Source organism: Haliotis rufescens, unplaced genomic scaffold (genome assembly GCF_023055435.1).
Source record: "Haliotis rufescens isolate VD_foot unplaced genomic scaffold, xgHalRufe1.0.p SCAF_141, whole genome shotgun sequence".
NCBI classification, from domain to species: Eukaryota; Metazoa; Mollusca; class Gastropoda; order Lepetellida; family Haliotidae; genus Haliotis; species Haliotis rufescens.
This window is the reverse complement of record NW_025963826.1, coordinates 319,657-340,018: the sequence shown is the minus strand read 5'-3', so window position 1 is coordinate 340,018 and position 20,362 is coordinate 319,657. Positions and strand designations below refer to the sequence as shown.

At 38.5% G+C, this 20,362-nt stretch overlaps 1 protein-coding gene across 1 annotated transcript in view; it reads right to left on the bottom strand.

Annotated features, from left to right (window-relative positions):
- Positions 1-7,025: 7,025 nt before the first annotated feature.
- The window catches only part of LOC124140808 (uncharacterized protein DDB_G0290685-like), an 82,899-nt gene continuing 69,562 nt past the window's right edge, over positions 7,026-20,362 (bottom strand). The window contains exon 3 of the mRNA XM_046508583.1: positions 7,026-7,399. Coding sequence (XP_046364539.1) covers positions 7,026-7,399 — 374 coding nt within the window. The remainder of the gene's footprint in view (positions 7,400-20,362) is intronic.

Genomic DNA, 20,362 nt, shown 5'->3' with positions numbered 1-20,362 from the left:
AATCAAACAAGCAGACTGTGTATCTGTTGAATGATTGTATTTGTACAAAGTGACACCGGTTGTAAAACACGAGATATTTGACATTTTGTTTCTGTATTTGTTCGGAGTATTTTTAAATATCTGACATATTGAGGGAGTAAATTGTACCATTCTATGTCTATATATCACGTCTATGTGATTGTAATACAACACTGATGTCAGTTTTTACATGTGTTATATTATTTTAAACGTTTTCTGTATAAAAAAAACAAAACTAACTTCATCTTGGTAATCAGGTACATTCATCACACAGCTCCATGTTACTCCATGCGTAAATATGACTCATAACTAATAGCATCAAAGACTGTCTGAAGAAATAATAGGTATGGAAAATATCACATTCAACATCATAAAATGTTCTTATATTAGATAGTCCATTTTAAAAACGGCGCCAGGAAACTATTCTCAGCGCTGTTGATAACGCCATTGCTTTTTCTCGCGGATGAATATATATACTGAAATGTTATTTGTTTGTTTGTTTAACGCCGCCCTCAGCAATATTCCAGCTATATGACGGCGGTCTGTAAATAATCGAGTCTGGACCAGACATTCCAGTGATTAATATCGTGATCATCGATCCACGCAATTGGGACCGATGACATGTATCAAACAAGTCAGCGAGCCTGACCACCCGATCTCGTTAGTCGCCTTATACGACAAGCATGGGTTGCTGAAGATCTATTCTACCCCGGAATTTTCACGGGTTAAAGAAATGAATGTCTTCAGGAATGACAATGTTCATGATGTGTTGATGGCATAAAGCAAGTTACAATTAGAACTTCGGACATCAGGTCACTCAGGGATACTACATGAAATACGATAGAAACAATTCACAAACCTATGTCCAAATGGCAATAGCTTTACAAGAGTGAGTGAGTAAGTATAGTTTTACGCCGCAATATTCCAATATTCCAATATCGCGGCGGGGGACACCAGAAATGGGCTTCACACATTGTACCCATGTCGGGAATCGAACTCGGGTCTTCGGCGTGACGAGCGAACGCTTTAACCACTTGGCTACCCGACCGCCCCGCTTTACAAGAAAGCTGGCAAACAGTCGCAGCTGAAATAATGGGGAATGTGTGACGTCTCTGAACCCACGCATCCATCACAAAGCCACAGTGTCATGGGTATACGGACAGCCTGTAGACACATTCATCAGAGAGTAGGGTATGTGAAGTCTATTGACGTATCTTGAACACACATCTAATAACTTTTGAACTATGAGATTCCTTTGGGAAGAAATAGTATATACTGTAGGACAATTTACTGCCAGACACTGAGAATGGAGCTGTCTATCTGTTAGGAAAAGCTTCATTGTATCACGTGTCAGCAGTTAAAAAGGAAACAGAGAGAGTGGATCTGAGAGATAACATTAGTCCGGTGTTGTTAACATTGAACAAATTGAAGTGAAGACTTTGATATAGGAGATATACATCAGTGTTCCTTGAATACTTTATCAGACAGAAATATACAGATGTATACACTGTGTGCAACTTATGACAACATGAAACGTTGATGCTGTGGCAAAAACGAAAAGAGAGACAGCACATTCATTATTCATAGTATTTTAATGTTCCCTCAGGCACAGCATGACAACAAACTTTTGTTACCAACATCGGTTTTTCATATAAAGTCAAACTATCTTGTTTCACCGAATGTCAGTTTGTGCTTTCATTACTTATTTGCTCTATGATTGTCGTAAGAGGCGACTAACGTTATCGGGTGGTCAGGCTCGCTGACTTGGTTGATGCATGTCATCGATCCCAATTGCGTGGATTGATGCTCATGATATCAATCACTGGGTTGTCTGGTCGAGACTCGATTACGAAGAGTGGCATTGTATTCTCACGAGCGAGAGAAGGTATGTGCCATTTTAGATGGTGAGGTGAGGTGAAATGGGGTTTAAAGTCGCGTCCAAATTTATTGCACTTATATAGCGACGTACATGCTCGTGTGTGTGAGGCTGCTTGTACTAGTCCGGACTGAAGCCGTTTTTTAGTGCTAGCCCACTGAGATACCATGCCGCAGTTTAACATGAATACCCCACTCAGAAACAATATACTGACCTCGAACCGACCAGTCCTTGTTTTAGCCCCTTAATGCCGAGCTGTAATGCTGTAATTAGATCGATAGTGTTGACGGTATGGTCGGAGTTCGGAAGTAAACTTTTAAAGCATTTCCGACAGCTGTTCCTCCCTTAAAAAGTTGAAAAGCTTACCATGTATCGTATTAGAAGTTCAGTCCATGCATCTTGTATTAAAAAGCTAAACGAATATGTCCCTCAGAGGCTCAGCATCCCACAGTGGAATAATCGATGAAACAGGTGCATTCAACATTGGTACGGCAAACAGGCCTCAAGACATTTGACACATCAAGCTGTTGTAGCCTTCTTCACACAATCGATAACAACACAAACGAGTTTTTTCACAGTTTACTGACATGTCTTTGTAAGCAAGAAGTAGCTACCAACTTAGCAATAGAAGTGTGGTTCGTTCTCACTAGGTTAACTGTTGCTGAAAGCAAATATTAAATTTCATTACTATTGCCCAGAGAATGACCAATCACAGACACAGACAGAGTATGATTTCTTTGTACGATTGAAATACTCCTTCCGTTAATATACCCACCATGATGTTTCAACGATTATTTTGAGGCTGGATGCAATTAGCTGGTATATTGCCAAAGAAACAAAAATAGTTTCCACTCTATTATTAATTTCGTCAATTTTAATAACAACCCTTAAGTGGTTTCCGTGTGGTAATGCATTTTCAGACAAGAATTCAAATACTCACACTTTACATTCATTAAGCAAATCGCGAGAGGCTGAGAAATTTGTTTGCGAATCATCTTTGACAGCTATGGACCTGTGTGTCAAGACAATCACATTACACCAGCATTGGTTATCGAAGCATGAATTCGTGCGACTGTGCCCTGAGTACATATACAATAAAGCAAATAATAATCTCGTTGTTTTCCCAGACATGGCTATCATCTGTTTATCCTTCAATAGCTCAGTTCTCCGAAGTGATGCTCCATTAATCTGAAATGGCTCTCCAAACGTGCTTGGAACTAACATGCGAAACTCGGAGGTAATTACTCCGTGCGAAAGAGGTGAAAACATGGCTTTGAGTGTCTGATAACATTCAATGGAAAACACCAAGTTATTGACTAGACATTTGATGGAAGCCAAATTAGGAACCACTGTCTGCCAGTACAATGAAAGAGAGTACTATGCTTACAGTCTTTTTTGGAGAAACTGGTAAATAAAATGGCAGGTTTTTTGTTCATTGAAATGGTTTGAGTGAATTCTGGCCACACTTATTTGCATAAGTAAAATATTCACCAAATATGTCTCACCGAATGAGTGGTAAGACGGAATGATGTTCAAGCAATGTTTACTTTGCTCACTGCGACTACTTACCAATTTGGTCCAGGGCGAAACAGAAGAGTTCCTAAAATCCGAAGAAAGTTTATTGGTTCGTACTTGGGTTTTCCTGTCGAGTGAGGGAGTTGGGTTTACAACTGATGATGTTGACAGTATTCCAGTTATATCACGGCATGTCAGTGTACTGTGGAAGAAAGTCCGGAGTGATGCAGGTCCAGGACGTTAACCACTTTGGTGAAACCAACGAGCACCGGTATGGTTGGTTTCCCTATCGGGATATGGTGAGTCATTGGTCATATTCCCTCATTGTGTCGATCATGGTACGTGTATTCTATTAAGTCTTCGAAATGTGAAAATATGATAGGTCAGGTGCATAGATGCTCATGTAATGTCTACCATAACCATCCCTCTCCCAGTATACATTTATTTTTTCATAACAAAAACATGGAAAATGTGAGCAGGACTCATTAACATCCCCGACTTCGACTGAAACATTCACTGCGACAACATGGCCATTTACTTTACCTGTGGTTTACTATGAGTAAAGTAACTTTTTACAAGAAACTGCTGGTGTTGTTTTGCCAATCCACGACTGAAATTTCAAGTAACATTTGTACTGTACCTGATTGGAAGAGGAATTTGACAAAACATCTGTATGAATAGTTGCTACTCGCGATGTATATTCTATTACTAACGATACCTCTTTATCACATACATCGGCAACAAAGTGCCTAACAATAAAGTCAACTGTTTTGAAAATGCATTATTTCGTGTTGAATCCAAAATTAAAATGCGAAAGTATTTTTTCTGTTCGGTCTCAAACGCCAAAATCAGCAATATTCCAGCTATATAACGGGAACAAACTAGTTGGCAAACTGTTTTACCAATGTTCACACACAGAAACTCATGTTTGTAAACACAAATCGTCAAACATGAATTTCCTGTGTGAAGCTTTCTTAACGCCGCACTTGGCAATTTTCAAGATACACGATAGCGGTCTGTAAATCATCTAGTCTAGACCAGTCAATCCAATGATAGCATCGATGTAAGCAATTGGGATACGATGACATGCATGAGCCAAGTCAGCGAGCTCGACCACTCGATACCGTTATTTGCCTCTTACGGCGAGCATGGGTTAATGAAGACCTATTCTCTAGTTTAAGGCCACATTGGAATGATTGCAGCCCTATAGCAAGTTATGGCATTTACACATTATCATTATCACATCCAAGTTATAAACAATGTTTATGGATATCGGGTCCTGTTTTGTAGGCGAACTCTCTTTTCATTCCATCAACATGTATACCAAATTTGGAAAAGGAGAAGTTATGATTTGCTGAGTTTGTCATGGCAGGAAGGTCCAGAGCTTAAAGGTGTCTGCCCCGTCCTGGTACTTTTTCTTGATACTCTTGACGGCTGACTCTCCATTTATCAATCCTTCACAAGATAATCTCCTCGTAAATATGCAAACCAGATGTATAATAAAGTCACTCTCTACAGCTCTTAGTCTGCCATGACTTATTGTGCTTTCATTGAGCAAACTCTTTTGCAAACTAGTCAAAAAAGGTAATCACTCTGTGAAGTGAAAGCTGTGTTTTGTCAGAGCGATGTTTTCAATCTACATCATCACTGTAAGATGTAGGAGAAGCTTTTCTGATGAGAAGAAACACTGAGGATTTTCCTCGAACATCTGACAGAAAGCTCCGACTAAATATGAGGTGTAGGTGTTGAACACTTAGCCATCTTTATATGTATTGTTTAATGCCGTACTCAGCAATATTTCATCTTTCTGACAGCGGCCTGTAAATAATCAAGTCTGGACCATACAAACCAGTGAGCGATGATCCACGATGCCAACTTACAATGAGACAGTCAACCAAATCATCGAGTCTGATTGCCCGGAAATGTATGCTGTAATCTGATTGTATGAAACGTTTTAATTAAGATTGAATCGATGATTATTATGTGTTTTCCCATGGATATTCATATTATTTTCCCTTGTGTAAGCGTAAGTCAACTTGAAAAACAAATATTCCCGGTATATTATTGCAGTGTGTAAATAATCAATCTTGAGCCAAATATAGCAATCACCTTGACCTTAAGGGTATATAATTAAAACTACCAATTCCCACGGATATTCATATTATTTTCTCATTAAAACAGAGTTCAAAACCCGGGTGATGCTACACAAATGTGTAAACATGGCCCTTCAAACATAATCTGACGCCACTATTCAACTGAAATACAATGGATAGCAGTATTAAAGTCAATTCACACACTGATAACGTAGTGCACGTTATAACATTCCAGACTGAAACAAATGTGGTTTGATTGCTTCATACACTGCAAGCTTGCAAGATCTGCATCCAATGACAGTTGAGTAATAAAGTCCAACCAAGTACAAACATATCCTGCTGTAATAATTGGAAAACTTCTAGTAGCTTCATTTAACGAAGTTGAAGAATTCGATAAATCCAACTAATTGGATGAAGCGGGAATTACCTAGCATAAAACTCCAATTTGTCCTTTATATCCGTCTGTGTGAGTGTATTTCGAGCCGATGTGTGACTGTTTCCAGCTGGATTCATCGTTTTAATGAGGTAAAGTTGAAGATAGCATATGTGACTGTTTCCTTATTTGACAAGTATCCTATCACAAAGAACTCAATGTGCAAGTTACCTGTCTTCACAAGGTCGAGTAAAGTTCACGTGGTGCCAAATTTTGAACCTCAGTTTCGATTGTATTTCGTGCCGGATTCATCGTTTTAGTATACATACATGTATGTGACTGTACACGTATTTGACAAGTATCATATTGCGCTCCTATTGCGCAAAAACAATGTTTACTGTCTTCAAAAGACACACTGTTTTCCCCATGCGGTGACAACTTTTAAAGTAATAAATTCTTAAGTTCAGGGGTTCAAATCATGCAATCAAACAGCGATTACAGGAGGCTCCGAAGAATTCATCTGTATTAAATTTATTGGTCAATATGAATTTTGAAAATTCAAGAGAGCCGAATCCCTCACGACGTGTATCATGTTTGGTGTTATTGATTGTCATCACTTTTTTCCGTTTGGTAAATACTGGCATGAATTTCTTTTACTTTTGTCCAATCATAAAATCCACTGAAAAAGTGTTAGAAACAACGGTAACTGCTCACTCCCTCTTTTTAGTTCAGCTGACTGACTGTTTGACTAACTTGTGACGTGTCACGATATAGCATGTTTCAATTGTGAGGTATGTTAAATACCATGTGTGAGTGAGTATTGTTTTCTGCCTCAACTGTTTCACTGTCACAGCTCTGTCACTTATTCGTGAGTGACTGTTTCCACATTCAATGATATTCAGCTGCATGAATGATGTAAACATGAACAAACTGTGCAAGCAGGATACAATGAGACACAATATGTTAGCTGTGTCACACCCACTGCGCATTCGGTTAATGTATTTGTGCATGGTGAAACTTAAATTTTTTTTTATCATATAATCTGATTGTCACAGACTGATCACCTTGTTTGATTTGTTACAAATTACAGACCTGATGTTGAATAAGGCATGGTTGTTCAATGTAAAATTATGCCCGTTTTTTTTTTACCTCACCCAGACACATTATATTGACTATGAGGCGGCCAGTTCTTGTATGACTTTCTATCTTCTACGTTGGACTTTCCATCTTCTACGTAGGACTTTCTATCTTCTACGTTGGACTTTCCATCTTCTACGTAGGACTTTCTTTCTTCTACGTTGGACTTTCCATCTTCTACGCAGGACTTTCTATCTTCTACGTAGCACTCTCTATCTTCTACGTTGGACTTTCCATCTTCTACGTAGGACTTTCTATCTTCTATGTTGGACTTTCCATCTTCTACGTAGGACTTACTATCTTCTACGTTGGAATTTCCATCTTCTATGTAGGAATTTCTATCTTCTACGTAGCACTCTCTATCTTCTACGTTGGACTTTCTTTCTTCTACGTTGGACTTTCTATCTTCTACTTAGGACTTTCTTTCTTCTACGTTGGACTTTCTATCTTCTATGTTGGACTTTCTATCTTCTACGTTGGACTTCCCATCTTCTTCGTTGGACTTTCTATTTTCTACGTTGGACTTTCTATCTTCTACATCCAGCTTGTCACATGATCGAAATCCAGTTAGGAAGGTAGATCTGTCAGTGCAATGTATGGATGTGAGAGAGTTCTTTGCGTTTCTTCTCTATTGGGGAAGTAGGTGAAGAGATTTGCAGCGTTTCATTCTTACATTGAATTGGTTTCAGCGAATCCTTGTGAATAGTCTTGTCCGCAACAAGTAGCCCTTTCAAAAATAAACAAATCACGATCGTTTCAAGTGTCACTTTTATATTATTTTTCTTTGTTGAAGTAAACCAGTAAGTTATTATAGCAGGTTTTCAGGGGTGCATTGGCCAGGACGAACTCCTTCTAGATTCACAAAAAGTGGTTAGCATTTAACACATGTATGACTTCGGGATTTCGTTGCCATGCCTTGCCGCAAAAGTACTGTTCAGAGACACACTGTTGAATGACACGCAAAGAATTAAGTCACGAAACCGAACAAGTGTATCCAATCACTCACACACACACACACACACACACACACACACACACACACACACACACACACACACACACACATATATGCATTAAAACGTGTTTCATTAAGTCTATAGAATGTCACAAAGTGTCAGAGAACAGGTGCCCTAAAATGGATAAGCATGTAATGTCTTCCAGAACCATCAGAGATGAAGGTCACCGTATGACCCAAGAATATTTGTTAAACCTGCCAATTTTTTCCCTCTGTGTGGAAGACAACTAGTAGACCTTTAATTTTCATGAAAATAAACATAAAGGTATTTCGTCAGATATTCAGCTAAATGTCAGCAGTGTCTACCATAAGTCGACGTGGCTATTTTCGTTGCCTGTTGTTTACTTTCTGAAAAGTAACTGTCATCAGACACTGCTGGTATTGTGTATGCATCAAACAAGTTAGTGAGCGCTAGCCTGGCCACCCGATCCCGTTAGTCGCCTCTTACGACAAGAATAGTCGCCTTTTACGGCAAGTATGGATTGCTGAAGACCGATGTTACCCCGGATCAGCTTTAGAAGTGATGCGTCACTGACAATTATCATGGCATTTCACAAAATAATTTAATCACACTCATATACCATGCATTGTATCGTCATGTAGTCATATGATTTAAAGATACGTTCAGGCGGCAGATGCATATTTCTAGAATTTGTAAGAAGACACATATCATTATTCAACGTTCTCAAAAACAGGTTTGTGTTAAAGAAATTAAGGAGTAAATACAACCATACTTTTACTTTCACGTCTTCATAATCTATTTCCGTGTGCGGGTATTTATTGTTGTACACGAAACGTTACTTGACTGAATCGTGTTCTTGACAAGAACTATTAGTTTGATATTTTGAGTGATGTTCAGTTTTGAAAAATAAATCAAACAAGCAGAATGTGTATCTGTTGAATGATTGTATTTGTACAAAGTGACACCGGTTGTAAAACACGAGATATTTGACATTTTGTTTCTGTATTTGTTTGGAGTATCTTTAAATATTTGACATATTGAGGGAGTAAATTGTACCATTCTATGTCTTTATATCACGTCTATGTGATTGTAATACAACACTGATGTCAGTATAATTTTTACATGTGTTATATTATTTTAAACGTTTTCTGTAAAAACAAACTCACTTCATCTTGGTAATCAGGTACATTCATCACACAGCTCCATGTTACTCCATGCTGCTTGTACTAGTCCGGCTGATGCCGATTTATAGTGCTAGCCAAATGAGATACCATGCCACAGTTTAACATAAATACCCCACTCAGACACAGTATACTGACTCCGAGCCGACCAGTCCTTGTTTAAACCGCTTAATGCCGAGCTGTAATGCTGTTATTAGATCGATAGTGTTGACGGTATGGTCGGAGTTCGGAAGTAAACTTTTAAAGCATTTCCGACAGCTGTTCTCGAAAAAAAAAAAAAAAAACGCTTAAAAAGCCTACCATGTATCGTACGAGAAGTTCAGTCCATGCATCTTGTATTAAAAAGTTAAACGAATATGTCCCTCAGAGGCTCAGCATCCCACAGTGGAATAATCGATGAAACAAGTGCATTCAACATCGGTACGGCAAACAGGCCTCAAGACATTTGACACATCAAGCTGTTGTAGCCTTCTTCACACAACCGATAACAACACACACGGGTTTTTTCACAGTTTACTGACATGTCTTTGTAAGCAGGAAGTAGCTACCAACTTAGCAATCGTAGTGTGGTCCGTTCTCAATAGGTTATCTGTTGCTGAAGGCAAATATTAAATTTCATAACTATTGCCCTGAGAATGACCAATCACAGACAAAAACCAAGGATGATATCTTTATACGATTGAAATACTCCTTCCGTTAATTTCCACATCATGATGTTTCGTCGATTATTTAGAGGCTGGATGCAATTAGCTGGTATATTGCCAAACAAACAAATATAGTTTCCACTCCATTATTAATTTACTAAATTTTAATAACAACACTTGAGGGGTTTCCGTGTGGTAATGAATTTCAGACAAGAATTCAAATACTCACATTTTACATTCATTAAGCAAATCGCGAATGGCTGAGAAATTTGTTTGCGAATCATCTTTGACAGCTATGGACCTGTGTGTCAAGACAATCACATTACACCAGCATTGGTTATCGAAGCATGAATTCGTGCGACTGTGCCCTGAGCACATATACAATAAAGCAAATAATAATCTCGTTGTTTTCCCAGACATGGCTATCATCTGTTTATCCTTCAATAGCTCAGTTCTCCGAAGTGATGCTCCATTAATCTGAAATGGCTCTCCAAACGTGCTTGGAACTAACATGCGAAACTCGGAGGTAATTACTCCGTGCGAAAGAGGTGAAAACATGGCTTTGAGTGTCTGATAACATTCAATGGAAAACACCCACTTATTGACTAGACATTTGATGGAAGCAAAATTAGGAACCACTGTCTGTCAGTACAATGAAAGAGAGTACTATGCTTTCAGTCTTTTTTGGAGAAACTGGTGAATAAAATGGCAGGTTTTTTGTTCATTGAAATGGTTTGAGTGAATTCTGGCCACACTTATTTGCATAAGTAAAATATTCACCAAATATGTCTCACAGAATGAGTTGCAAGACGGAATGATGTTCAAGCAATGGTTACTACGCTCACTGCGACTACTTACTAATTTGGTCCAGGAGCAACAGAAGAGTTCCTAAAATCCGAAGGAAGTTTATAGTGCGTCATTGGTTATATTCCCTCATTGTGTCGATCATGGTACTGGTATTTTATTAAGTCGGTGAAATAAGAAGATGTCATAGATCAGGTGTATAGATGCTCATGTAATGTCTACCATAACCATCCCTCTCCCAGTATACATTTAATTTTTCATAACAAAATTATGGCAAAATGTGAGCAGGACTCATTAATACCACCGACTTCGACTGAAACATTCACTGCGACAACCTGGCCATTTACTTTACCTGTGGTTTACTATGAGTAAAGTAACTTTCACAAGAAACTGCTGGTGTTGTTTTGCCAATCCACGACTGAAATTTCAGGTAACATTTGTACTGTACCGGATTGGAAAAGAAATTTGACAAAAACATGTGTATGAATAGTTGCTACTCGCAATGTATATTCTATTACTAACAATACCTCTTTATCACATACATTAGCATTAATATGTATTACAATTAAGTCAACTCTTTTGTAGGTGCATTTTTACATGTTGAATCCCAAATTTAAATGCAAAAGTAAATTTGTTTGTTCGTTCTTAAACGCCACACTCAGCTATATTGCAGCTATATAACGGACACAAACTAGTTGGCAAACTGTTTTTGCAATGTTCACACACACACAAACTCATTTTTGTAAACACAAATCCTCAAACTAGAGTTTGTTGTGTGCAATCAACAATGCTCTTTGATATTAAACGGAAGTAATTTACCATGAAGTGATCTCAATGAAACCTTATATGTCCTGTCTAAAGGATGGGATCACACGCTGTTGTTACACAATTCATTAACAACCATCGATTTCTGTGACAAAGGCGACACGGGAAACCATAGTTCTAAGGCATCACTATTTTCAGGGAAGAGTTGCGCCCCTTTACTGCTAGTGGTTAGTTCCATTTCTCCGATTTTAATCATTGATCTGTCAGAACTATGCCAGTGTTCGTTGTGTTCATCTCAGGAGAAAACTTCACCCGCATGTGTCTCTTTGCACATCCGTCAGACACAAAGCTGATAAATTGTAGCCTGTGAATCAAATAGTAAGTAGTCTCATAGAAGCCTGAAAAATACCTTAGTGAATAGGAGATAAAACCTACTCTTAAATAACAGAGTTTACAAGCTTGACCTTTCGAAATGACGCTGTTATTGTTTTATCAAACACTCGTCAGAATTGGTTATGATGCCCCGGAGCATCCCATGTGTTGCTCTGACAGTTTGAAATAATAGCGGTCAAAGTCTGACGGGAAATCATTTCCACAGTAATTCCTGATTTATCCTTTGGGGTAACTTTTATCATCTCTGCGCCTGCCTCGTTAGACAGACAGTAGTGCAGGGTTCACATGGACGTTTCCATAACTGAAGAGGATGGTGAACACCTGATTAACTCGCGGGGAAGACAAGGTTCTAAGAAGCATTCTTAATAGTAATTGGGCGAGGGGACCGTCTGATCCTTAAAAATAGGTGTGTATTAGATAGTCATTATGCGTTTGAAAGTTTACGATGATCATGTAGTGTTTATGACAGCTCATAGAACGGAGGATAAGAGAGAATCATCTCTGTGTTACAGAGAGTGAGATGGGTTTACGCCCCTTTTAACAGCATTCCAGTTATATTGCGGCGTGTCAGCTTAATTTTGGAGGAAAGCCCGAAGTGATACAGGTCCAAGACGTTTACCACTTCGGTGAAACCCAGGAGCACATATATGGTGCTGACAAACCTATAAAAAATAAGGGCGAACCGGGATTTGAACCCACAATCATAGGTTTCTGGCTTGCTGAAGGGAGGCAACTCTGCACAGCGACCTGGGGTTTCCTCTCATAATAAGCTTACATGTAGACATCGTAGTATAACAGGAATACTGTTCAGCATAACGTTAGATCCAACTCAATTTGTTCTGATCCTGTCATCTGAGGAGACCCAATTTCATCCTCAGAGTTGCCTCCCTTAGGCGTACCAGAAACCTCTGATCGTGATCGAATTCCAGATTCATGCTGATAATGTTTCTAGGTTTGCCTGCTCCATGCCAGTGCTCGCGGGTTTCACCAATGTGGTAAATGTTTAAGACCTGAATCACTTCAGGCTTTCCTCCCCAATCCAGCTAACACGCTGTGTTATAACTGTTTAAAGCACCGTAAAACATTACTCACTTACTCAGATGGGGTTGAATATTTAATCACTATTCAAGCAAGATCACTGAGGAGACCCTAGGAAAGAAATGAACCCAGGTGACGAAGGAAGGCTTTAACCACAAGGCTATCCATCACTATCCCACTGCAAGAAACTTGGAGTGACCAAATGATAACACCATCTTTGACCATGACAGACAATTGAAATAAGTTATAAACTGATATACATCCATACGGTATACATAAAGTTCATGGATAGGATTAGTTGCAACCTTTTTTGGCAGTAACCATACGCTGCAAACGTGGCGAAGATTTGTGTACAAAGCATTACCAAAATATTATTTTCCAAAAATGCAATTTGGTTAATAAATGGATAATTACTAAAACGTGTTTTCTGACATTACAAAGTTTTAGAATTTACATAAAAAAAAGCAAAATACTTCAACTGCAAGAAAGCTCCAACTTCAACAGAATCGTTTAAAAAAGTCTTCTTGACAGGCGTTGAGTTTGTTAAGCATGTTTATTTTGATTATCAATAGAGAAGAAGTCATGCCAACACCATGTCGTTATATTCATGGTCTACTCACAGTTCTAAAGACATGAAGGACCCAGCAACAAAAACAGACGGTGCTATCGACTAGGCCGCTGAATTGTTCAGAGGTGTTACTCGATTAATTTGAACTGGTGCTTGAGACGTGTTTCAGGCTGACAAGGAACAGGCAGCTTGATTACTTTGTACCAACATGGAATAGACGTTCCAATAATCAATGTTCTAGTGTGAGGAAAGTGTTTTTCTTTGTTTGCAGAATTCTATAATTTCCAAAAAGACACTTGATTTGGAAGCATACGACACTGTTAAAAGGCAAACCAAGGTGTGGTGTCATTGGTACAACAGGTGGATTGAGAAAAAGGGTCAAACATCCAATATGCCTACTTTTCCTGTTTTCTTTTTGTAGATATCTGCTGTAGAACTGAAATACTTTTTATTCTGTGTCAGAGTGAGTGACTGAGTATGGTCTTATGAAGCCTTTTAGCAATAATCCATTAACATCATGGCGGGGCCGAGGATACCAGACATTTGTGGAATCGATCATGGACAATCGTGACATTCAAATGATTTCCCAAGTAGGCTGCCCGTCTTCACAAAAAAACGATACAAACATCTAGATAGACCTGCAAGGAAACTACTTGACAAATATACTGCTTCTTGAGATATGAGGGTTGCTTTGTCATCAGTTGAAAGAGATTAAAACATTTTTTTCTATATGTGCCTGTTACTGACTGCACTAGTTAAAACATCAGTGTGTAACTGTAAGGGGCGTCCCTTGTTGCCTAGTCTACATTGAATTAGAAGCAACGTCGTTCCTTTGATCTCGCATCCAACCACGACGAAACGTGACACGCTGCAAATGAGAGCTAAACATCTCCACCAGCTATAGAACTGATGTTTCCGTGTAATAAGAACAGGCCACAACACACAACTATTCATCTCCTAACATGTTATCGCTGATCATCTACAGGCTCTTAGGCCATTATCCATGTGTCCTGTTTCAAGGCTTAGATCAAAGGCGCTGCTAATGAAATTCATTCGAAATTTGACACTTACAGGTCCTTGTTGCTTTGAATTCTTCAGGGTAGAAAGAAAACAGATGTGAGATTACATTGCTAACTGACAGTTTGTTCGGTAGCCAGAAGTCGTTAGTGAGTGAGTGAGTGAGTTTGGTTTATGCCGCTTTTAGCAATATTCCAGCAATATCATGGCAGGGGACACCAGAAATGGTCTTCACACATTGTACCCATGTCGGGAATCGAACCCGGTTCTTCGCTGTGACGAGCAAACGCTTTAATCTCTAGGCTACCGGACCGCCCCAGTGGTCGTTAATAGTGGAGTATGGTTTGCTCTTGTGTAAACCAGTGTTCCCACTTTTGAAACTGCATCAGCTAAGGATCAGCAAAATAATTCATTTGTATTGGAATATAAACTGCTGGGCAAACGAAAGTATACGCTTGACCAACAATTTACTAATGTTATCAAAACCTTAACAGTCGCTAAAATACTGCAAACATAATGTCCAAAACACAACTGTGGTTGATACCCGTCTCAAATACATCACCATCGAATAATTTTCTTGTGTTTGTTTCATTTTTACACCACCAAATATGGGTGTATACTTTCTTTTGTCAACTAGTTTATAAACATTTCTAAAATCGAATTTTAAAATCACATCATAAAAGAAATGATATGTAGAACCCTTTAGGTGTTAAAAGCACATGATTATTTAGGAACAGAAAAACAGTAAAGACACGTAAAATATTCTTTGAGATTTGGATCACAACTGGTTTGCATTTTTGTTAATAAGGGTGAGTTTAAGTGTAATCAGAACAACCTTGGCTACCTAGTAACCACATACACTCACGCCAATAATAGTGCATAGGAAGAAGGTATGGGTTCGTAGTCTTATTTACATTGAGTGATCCACATTAGGGTTCAAGGTCACCTTCACATCGAACAAAGGAAGCCTGACAGGAATCCTTTATCAACATATAAGATCCCGGCAAGCATTCCCTTTCTTGCACAAGGTCCAAACATGAATTTATTATGTGTTATCCTAGCCAGCGTGTTCACAGCTAATTATAACTCTTCTAGTTGAAAATATTTGTGGTTGGATCACGACTGCCTCCGTGGTCTAGGCAAAGGCATAGTTCAACTGAAGATGATGAATAGTGATACATAGTGAAAAAATATAACTAATTGTCAACATTATTGCAATTATGACCAAACCACAAAATTACCGAAAATAATAACCACAAGTACAACATGTAATGATACTGTTTTAAACCTTATACTTTATATTTCACTTTTACAAAACAATGTTAAGCTACATTACCCTCTGACAACAATGACTGCCTCCGTGGTCTAGGCAAAGGCATAGTTCAACTGAAGATGATGAATAGTGATACATAGTGAAAAAATATAACTAATTGTCAACATTATTGCAATTATGACCAAACCACAAAATTACCGAAAATAATAACCACAAGTACAACATGTAATGATACTGTTTTAAACCTTATACTTTATATTTCACTTTTACAAAACAATGTTAAGCTACATTACCCTCTGACAACAATAACTATAATGACAAAGACTTCCATTAAATATGTCATAAGCTTCAAATATCACTCTACTACACAACTGTGACAGTATATGATACATAAAACGTTTACATCTCCACATGATTCCCAAACATGTTTCCGGTAACATCAACATTCAAGGGTACACGCATTTCCTGGGTCTTTCTATTGATGCTAATAATCTTCAAGCTTTCGAACCCATAATCCATCCTTGTATGTCCTGTTCCAAGGCTGAGATCATAATAAAATGTGCTGGTACTTCAATTTAGTTTAACCTGACACCAACAGATCCTAAGTGCTTGGAAGTCTTCGGTGGAAACAGAAGACAGACGTCAGATTAGATTAAGCCGTATGGTTGTGGCTGACAAATCTATTGGAAACAACCAGGAAGTTCCTATACCAAGGGTGAACCATGTGTAGCCACGTTCATCCTGCCAAATTGTGTTGTTTCTTTAACCAAGTGTGTGTAACATGTCTGCTTTGATGGGACAAGGTTGGCAAGTGGCCTGCACATTTTAGATGGGCAGAATTGCAAACGCAATCCATGTTGGTCCGTTGGTGTTTCTTCATTGCTAAAATGTGCTCTGATAATAAGCCTCGATCTGTCAGCGTCATTTACTCACTCTTTGTTACAAATAATATTGATGTATTACATCATTGAAAAATAAGATTGTTGTACCTGTGAATGTCACACAGTAGCCTCAATTTGGAATGACATGCCTATCTCGAACCAAACCTTCTGTCATCAACGTCACCTCATAAAAGTATAATTACATGTGTACACATATCTCAAACATCGAGATTCACATTCAAAGAACACATTGGTTTCCATAAGATCTGAGGTTAGGGTAACTCAACTGACACTTCGCGAAAGGACCTTACTGATTTGATAAAAAAAAGTTAACACCAGAGAAAAATCAGTCTTGTTTATCTTCCAAAACACCATTTGGCTTAAAAGGCAAAATAGCGTCGAAAACTATGTGATTTGAACAAAATGAGTTGTAACCCTAGGTATTCTCTTCAGAAGTTCCAATGTATTTTGATCAGTGACAATTTCGATTGTAAATTCCAGTTTTAATTGATGTATGGTTTCACGTGAGACATATAATGGTGATCATTATGAAAAAACAACCTTGGCGGGAACGGCCAGAAAAAAGAATTGGAAAAGAGAAATCTTTCAATCGTTCATGTCTATATCTTCTCAAATTATACGATATCTCGAAGCTGAAGCGATGAAGAGTGAGTATATTGTTATGGAAATAGAGGAAGTAAAGGTTTTACACCACGTTTGGGGAATCTAACTCGGATTCTAAGCCTGACAAGTAAACACTTGAATCGCATGGCTAATCTACCAGCCATACAACCATAACCTACATAATATAATAAACTGAAGAACTGTTCCAATTGTGAAGTTACACAGTTGTCCTGAAAAAGCTAAACAATTTATGAGAACTCTAAAAATAGTGATATAATTACAACTGCAACGTGGACACATTCCTCTTACTAGATGCTCTAAGGATCGTGTCCAATATTGTGTCTAATATATTTTTGTATTGAGGAAATTAACGGTCCTAAAAATATCATTTCCTCAATTCTTGCCCACTGTAATTATCAGAAGACTTGCTCTCTTGTACTGCCCCTTTGCTCGAGATCACAGAACTTTGTATCAAAGAGGAAATATAACCTGTCTGATCACGCAATCAACCTGGCTCTTTGATATTAAATGGAAGTAATTTACCATGAAGTGATCTCAATGAAACCTTATATGTCCTGTCTAAAGGATGGGATCACACGCTGTGGTTACACAATTCATTAACAACCATCGATTTCTGTGACAAAGGCGACACGGGGAACCATAGTTCTAAGGCATCGCTATGTTCAGGGAAGAGTTGCGCCCCTTAACTGATAGCGGTTTGTTTCATTTCCCCGATGTTGATAATTGGTCTGTCAGAACTATGCCAGTGTTTGTTGTGCTGTGAGTAGTCTCTTAGAAGCCTGAAAAATATGTTTGTGAATAGGAGCTCACAGGCATATTTGAACGCAACTACATTCTTTTGTTAGAATGTCGTTAAGGAATTCGTCTCATCATTTTCACTTACAGCAGCAAATAGCGATATGTGACATCTGTATCGAAACTCAGCGAGGAAGGGTCAATGGACGACTCTCAATGAAATTAAAGTAACAAAAGCCTTTCCATATCCAATAGAAATAATTGCATAAAGTAGAGTCGATTGTACAATTCCGACTATATCATGAGCAGGTGTTTATGAATTACTATCAAATAGTAATGATACCAGGTGTTCGCGAAAATGTGAGCGTATCCTACACCACACTATCTAGCTGAAGTATGTATATATTTTTAAGTCACAATTATTAGGAAGAGAATATATGGATGTCAACTTCTTTATTATGAGGAACACAACGTTTCGGAGTATATGCTTGCTCCTTCATCGGGTGAATGAATGCCATGAGGCAGAGAGCATATATATGTACATGTAAGGACAACAAAGTTAATAAGATAACAAAAGGTGGAAAATAACGAAGGGTAGAACCTAACAAGGGAAGCCAACAGATGACTGGCGCTGATAGATGATTAGCAATAGACAATGTAAGCCAACACTTAAGTTATCATAGGTAAGTAATTGGTATTGGACACTGGGCTAATCAGCAATGATAGGTGCTTGGGACTTATTGCTTTGATCTTTGTCGGGGCTAATTCCCCATAATAAAGAAATTGACTTCCATATATTCTCTTCCTCTTTATATTTTATAGTGAATTGATTACTGCTGGCGATTCAGTGCACAAAGAGCCTGAAAAATATGAAAGTGAATAGGAGATAAAACATACTCTTAAATAACAGAGTCTACAAGCTTGACCTTTTGAAATGACGCTGTGGGTGTTTCATCCAAAACATGTGAGAAGTGGTTATGATGCCCCGGGGCATTCCGAGGGTTGCTCCGACAGTTGGAAATAATAGCGGCCAAAGTCAGAAGGGAAATCATTTCCACAGTAATTCCTGATTTATCCTTTGGTGTAACTTTTATCATCTCTGCGCCTGCCTCGTTAGACGGACTTTTGGAGGGTTCACACGGAAGCTTCCATAATTGAAGAGGATGGTGAACACCTGATTGCGTCCAGGGAAGGACAAGTTTCTAAGAAGCATTGTAAATAGTAATTGGGCGAGGAGACCGTCTTATCCTTGTTATACATAGACCAACGATAGTTCATGTAGCGTTTATGAGAGCTCATAGAACAGGGGACTAGAAAGAATCATCTCTGTCTTTATGTATTACAAGGTTGATGATGGCTTATATGCGGATATGTCATTGCTTTTATACGGAAAGTACAGGGGTTGTTGCCAAAAAATGTCGTTAAAATTACAAAATCAGTATTAACAAAAATGTATGCTAAAATTGCACATGGCCTGGGTTGAAATACTCCATGTTACCATTAAGATGGAACTGCAGGATATAACTGCAATACCTGTAATATCTTACTTACTAATACCACCATCAACTGGTACCTACATTTTCTGCGCCCTGTGACAGACACAGATACATTAGCTATTTGACACTGACTGCACACAGAGAGGTAGGCTGCGATGTCAAAAAAAGTTAATAGTTTGTGTATCTTTACTTCCCGACCTTGCTCAGACAAGAGATGTCAGCTAAGTTGACAACACGAGGAAGACTGTTGGTGACAGTTGGGTACAGTCGGGATATTTCCCCTCAATATTATTCTTAAGGGAATGCAGAGTGCGAAATTCACATCTACTTATTGAACCTAAATCATGACTTGTCTTTTGCCTGTCAAAAGCAGGTTATTTGTCAGCAATGTTAGACTTAGATCTGTTGTAAGTTTCTTTCATGGTAATGTAGGAGTTCAAAGACATATTTGAACGCATCTGCATACTTTTGTTAGAATGTCGGTAACGAGTTCGTCTCACCATCTTCTCTTACAGCAACAAATAGGGATATGGGCATACATGTTGCGTTTATAATCTGTATCGAAACCCAGCGAGGAAGGTGCAATGGACGACTTTCTATGAACGACTCTGACCAGCTGAAGTATGTATATGTTTCTTAGACACAATTCTTAGGGTTTATATTTTATGACACTTGAATTGATAGCTGCTGGCGAATCAGTGCACAGAGAACCTGAAAAATACGTAAGTGAATAAGAGATATAACCTTCTCTTAAATAACAGCAGTCACAAGCTTGACCTTTTGAAGTGACGCTGTGAGTGTTTCATCAAAAACATGTAAGAAGCGGTTATGAGTTCCCGGGGCATCTCGAGTAGTGCTCCAACAGTTTGAAATAATAGTGGCCAAAGTCAGACGGGAAACCATTTCCACAGTAATTCCTGATTTATCCTTTAG